General features: G+C 66.6%; 1 protein-coding gene across 1 annotated transcript in view; it reads right to left on the bottom strand.

Moving 5' to 3' along the window:
- Positions 1-3,451, bottom strand: part of LOC107157454 (lysine-specific demethylase 4B-like) — a gene marked incomplete at its 5' end in the record, with an annotated part of 11,471 nt that extends 8,020 nt beyond the window's left edge. Inside the window, 3 exons of the mRNA XM_048810945.1 lie at positions 13-105; positions 2,979-3,098; positions 3,425-3,451. Of these exons, the coding sequence (XP_048666902.1) occupies positions 13-105; positions 2,979-3,098; positions 3,425-3,451 (240 nt within the window). The remainder of the gene's footprint in view (positions 1-12; positions 106-2,978; positions 3,099-3,424) is intronic.
- Between the last annotated feature and the right edge of the window lie 2 nt (positions 3,452-3,453).

The raw sequence follows: 3,453 nt of genomic DNA, 5'->3' as shown, positions 1-3,453 counted from the left end.
CCCGCCACTCACCAGCCGCGAGCGCACCCTCTTGGGGAGCTCCTCCTCCAGGGTGAACAGGTCCGCGCGCTTCACGGTCAGCTGGGAGCCGTCCTCAAACTCCACCTGGGGGCACACAGGCCTCAGGGCGCTGACCCCAGCAGCCAGCCACCCTGAGGCCACAGGACGCCAGCCAAGGCCGAGCCCCGCCCACCGCGCCTGCTGGGAGCCGCAGGGAATGGCCCAGGGCTGTCCTCCAGGTCCTGCTGGAGGGACAGCAGCAGCTGAGGGCAGCAGGGGCTGGCGCAGGCTCCATGGGGGGGACCCAGGCTGCGTCCCCCTCACCTCGGGCTCCACAGAGGGTGACAGATGGCAAAGACTGGCTCCCTGCAGTCTTTGTAGGCAGGGTGAGCGCTGGGTGGACACAGACTGGTTTCCGGGGCCAGGAGGCATGCAGGGCTTGGGGGCTCCTTCCTTAGCTCAGGGCGGCGGCGGCCCAACCCCTGCCCAGGGCTCCTTGTTTCAGGGGTGGGTGCCCAATGGTGACCACAGATGCGGGTGCTGGGGCTCGGGGAAGGGAGCCCACTCAGGGCAGCCGAGGAGGGTGCCCCTCAGGGCCAAGCCCAGCAGCCGCCTCCCCAGGGGGCAGAAGGCTCTGGCTGCAGAGCCCTCACATCTCTCAGTGCCTGTCACTCAGGAGCCTGTCACTCGGGAACTGGGGCACAGACGGCTGCCAGGCTGGTGCCAGGGTCTCTCCTGCTGGGAGGCAGAGCTGCCTGAGCCCTGGCCACGGGTGCCTGGGGCGCAGGTCTTGCCCAGGTCCCGGGAGGACAGCAAGGCCCTCAGGTCTGTGTGGAGTCCCAGAGCCTCTTCCGGCCTCCCTGCCTGCAGGTGGGACTGGGGAGGGGGCCGCAGAGCCCGCCCCGACCTTGGCGAGCCAATCGCAGCCTACAGGCGGGCTCCGGGCACAAGGGCTGAGCTTTGGGTGGGGAGACGCCGCGGCTTCCAGGTCAGGGGTGGCAGAGCTGCCCCGTGGGGCAGGGGACGACACCCTGCAGAACACCCGCGCCTCTGCCCCCTCCAGGGGCTCCAGGAGACACCCGGTGATCACCTCGTTCTGGAGTGCGGGGGGGACGCAGCACTGGCTGGGCTGCAGGAGACCCCCTGGAGGTCTGCAGGACCCCGAACTGAGCCCCACTCTCCAAGGGCTGGGGTTTGGGCGGCAGTGTGGAGGACAGTGGGGGATGGCCGAGACGGGGAGCCATGCCTGCTGTGCGCTCCTCGCCCTCTCCTGCGGCGCCAGCCCAGCTGCCCTGCAGACCAGGCCGGTACCCCCTGAGCTGCGCCAGCCTGCTCTTCCCCAGGGGAGCCCTGCGGGGCTCGCATCCCACTCACACCTGGAGCAGTGCACTCGAGTCAGGTCCTCCCCTGCAGAGCCACCCAGAAAGGCGCGAGTCCAGAGGTCCCCTCCCCGTGTGGGGACCAGCAGCCTGTGGCAGTCTGCAGACACTCCCAACAAGAAGAGACTGGGGCCCAGATCCCAAACTCAGCCCGCGACACCAAGAGCTGGAGCGCGCGGCACCCTGGAGGTGTGGTGAGGGTGGCTGTGGGAACCCTGGGCGCCCCCCACTCCTTGCTGGACAGGCTCTGCATGGAACGTCCACCCCAGCACAGTGCCCAGTGCTGCGGGAAGCGTGAGTGGCATGCCCCAGGCCCTGTGCAGGACACTGCCTGCTCCTGGTGAGGAGGCCCAGGGCTGGTCCTGACCCTGTCAGGCCCCACTCCAGGCGGGATGCGAGGCCCAGCCCCAAGCTGGACTCCCCTCTCCAGCACCCACAGGCGTGGCCTGGCTTGACTTCCCGCAGCCAGAAAGAGCCACCAGGTAGGGGGCTGGGGGCACTGTCGAGATTCCTCTGCCTGCATCGGCACTGGACGGGCTCAGGTTGCCCCAACCCCACTGGCCCTGGGTCTACTCAAGCCAATCGGGATGCCCAGCAGGCAGCTGGCAGACCCGAGGCGGCTTTGCAGATCTGGGCTGGGACTCTCCCGGGCCTCTGGTGGCTGGTGCAGGCCCAGGAGGGGCCACTGTGCCCCTGTGGCTGGAAAGCACCTGCTTTGAGCCCCAGGCACAGGGTGTGGCCATGTCCCTGCGAGAGGCCAGAAAGGAAAACCCAGTGAGGCTGAGTGTGGTGCTGGCGGGGCCAGACCTGAACAGGGCCAGGGCCAGGCCGAGCCACAGGTCCCAGGCCCTTGGGCACACTGGGACTCTAGTTCCAAATGCAGTGACACCTCGGGGCCATCTGTGGGGACTGCACTTTCTTCCTCCTTTTTTTCTATTTTTTGTACTGGGGACGGACCCAGGGACTGCACCACAAGCTGCACCCCCAGATTTTTAGTTTTTACTTTGTGACAGGGTCTCACTAAGTTGCCCTAGTGGCTGTGATGACAGGCTGCCACTTTCTTTTTAACCGGCAGAGAGACAAGCCAGGGTCAGGAAGCCCTGCCTGCGGCTGCGTGACCCACGTGACCCCCAGGGCAGCACTGACGCAGCGCCCTGGCAGGGAAAAGCAGACCCAGGAGCCCCAGCAGCGGACAGCTGTGCTGCAGAACAGGGGGCTCGTCCTAAAATCACACTTTTAAAGAGTTTCCTTCAGTCATCATCCGGAGCCCCCAGCCCCGGGGAGGCAGGCCAAGGGCAGAGGGGAGCTATGGGTGCTGGGGGGGACTCTGCCTTCCGCAGGCCCCGGGGGCCCAGCGCAGAGCAACCACCAGACAGTGGGGCTGGGGGCGTGGCTCCGTGGTGGAGCCTAGCGTGCAAGGCACTGGCTCACCTCTTAGCCCCGCGTGTAAGTGAACAAAGGTCCATCGACAACTTAAAAGAAAAACAAGACCAACCAGCCCTGCGCTTCCGTCAGGCAGCTGGAGGGGGGCACCAGCAAGCCCGGCACGCTGCTGGGGAAGGGCCTGAGGCTTTGCAGGGCCACAGGAGTCCTGCTCACCTGATAGATGTGACTGGTAATGGAGGAGATGAACTTGGCCTTGTAGAGGTTGCCGTCCGTCCACCGGAGCTCCACCAACTCGCCCTCGGGAGGGGGCCCCAGCCGCAAGCAGTCTCTACTCTGCAGACAGAGCACAAGTCTGGTGAGGCGGCCCCTCTGTGCACCCGGCTCTGTGTGTGGATTCAGGTTCCTCTGTCCCTTGGCCCAAAAGGGGGCGGGGTGTGGGGTGGGGGTGACTGGAGGGACAGCGGGACCCCAGGTGGGTGCCCAGCTGGAATGCGGTCCTCCCCCGGGCTCATGTGGGCAAGTGCTTTCTGCAGTTTGGGTGGAAACAGAGCTTTCCCTGCCAAGGCTGAGGGCTGGAGGGGCTCCCTGACCAGGGGTCTCCACCCCCACCCACCCCGTGCTGTCGCCTTCACCTCCCGGCCCCCCCCCAGGGCCTCACCAGTGATGCTCTCGGGGTACGACGGTTGTC

Source organism: Marmota marmota, unplaced genomic scaffold (genome assembly GCF_001458135.2).
Source record: "Marmota marmota marmota unplaced genomic scaffold, marMar, whole genome shotgun sequence".
Classification (NCBI taxonomy): domain Eukaryota; kingdom Metazoa; phylum Chordata; class Mammalia; order Rodentia; family Sciuridae; genus Marmota; species Marmota marmota.
Note: the sequence above shows the minus strand (reverse complement) of the source record. Positions and strands in the feature narration are given on the sequence as shown.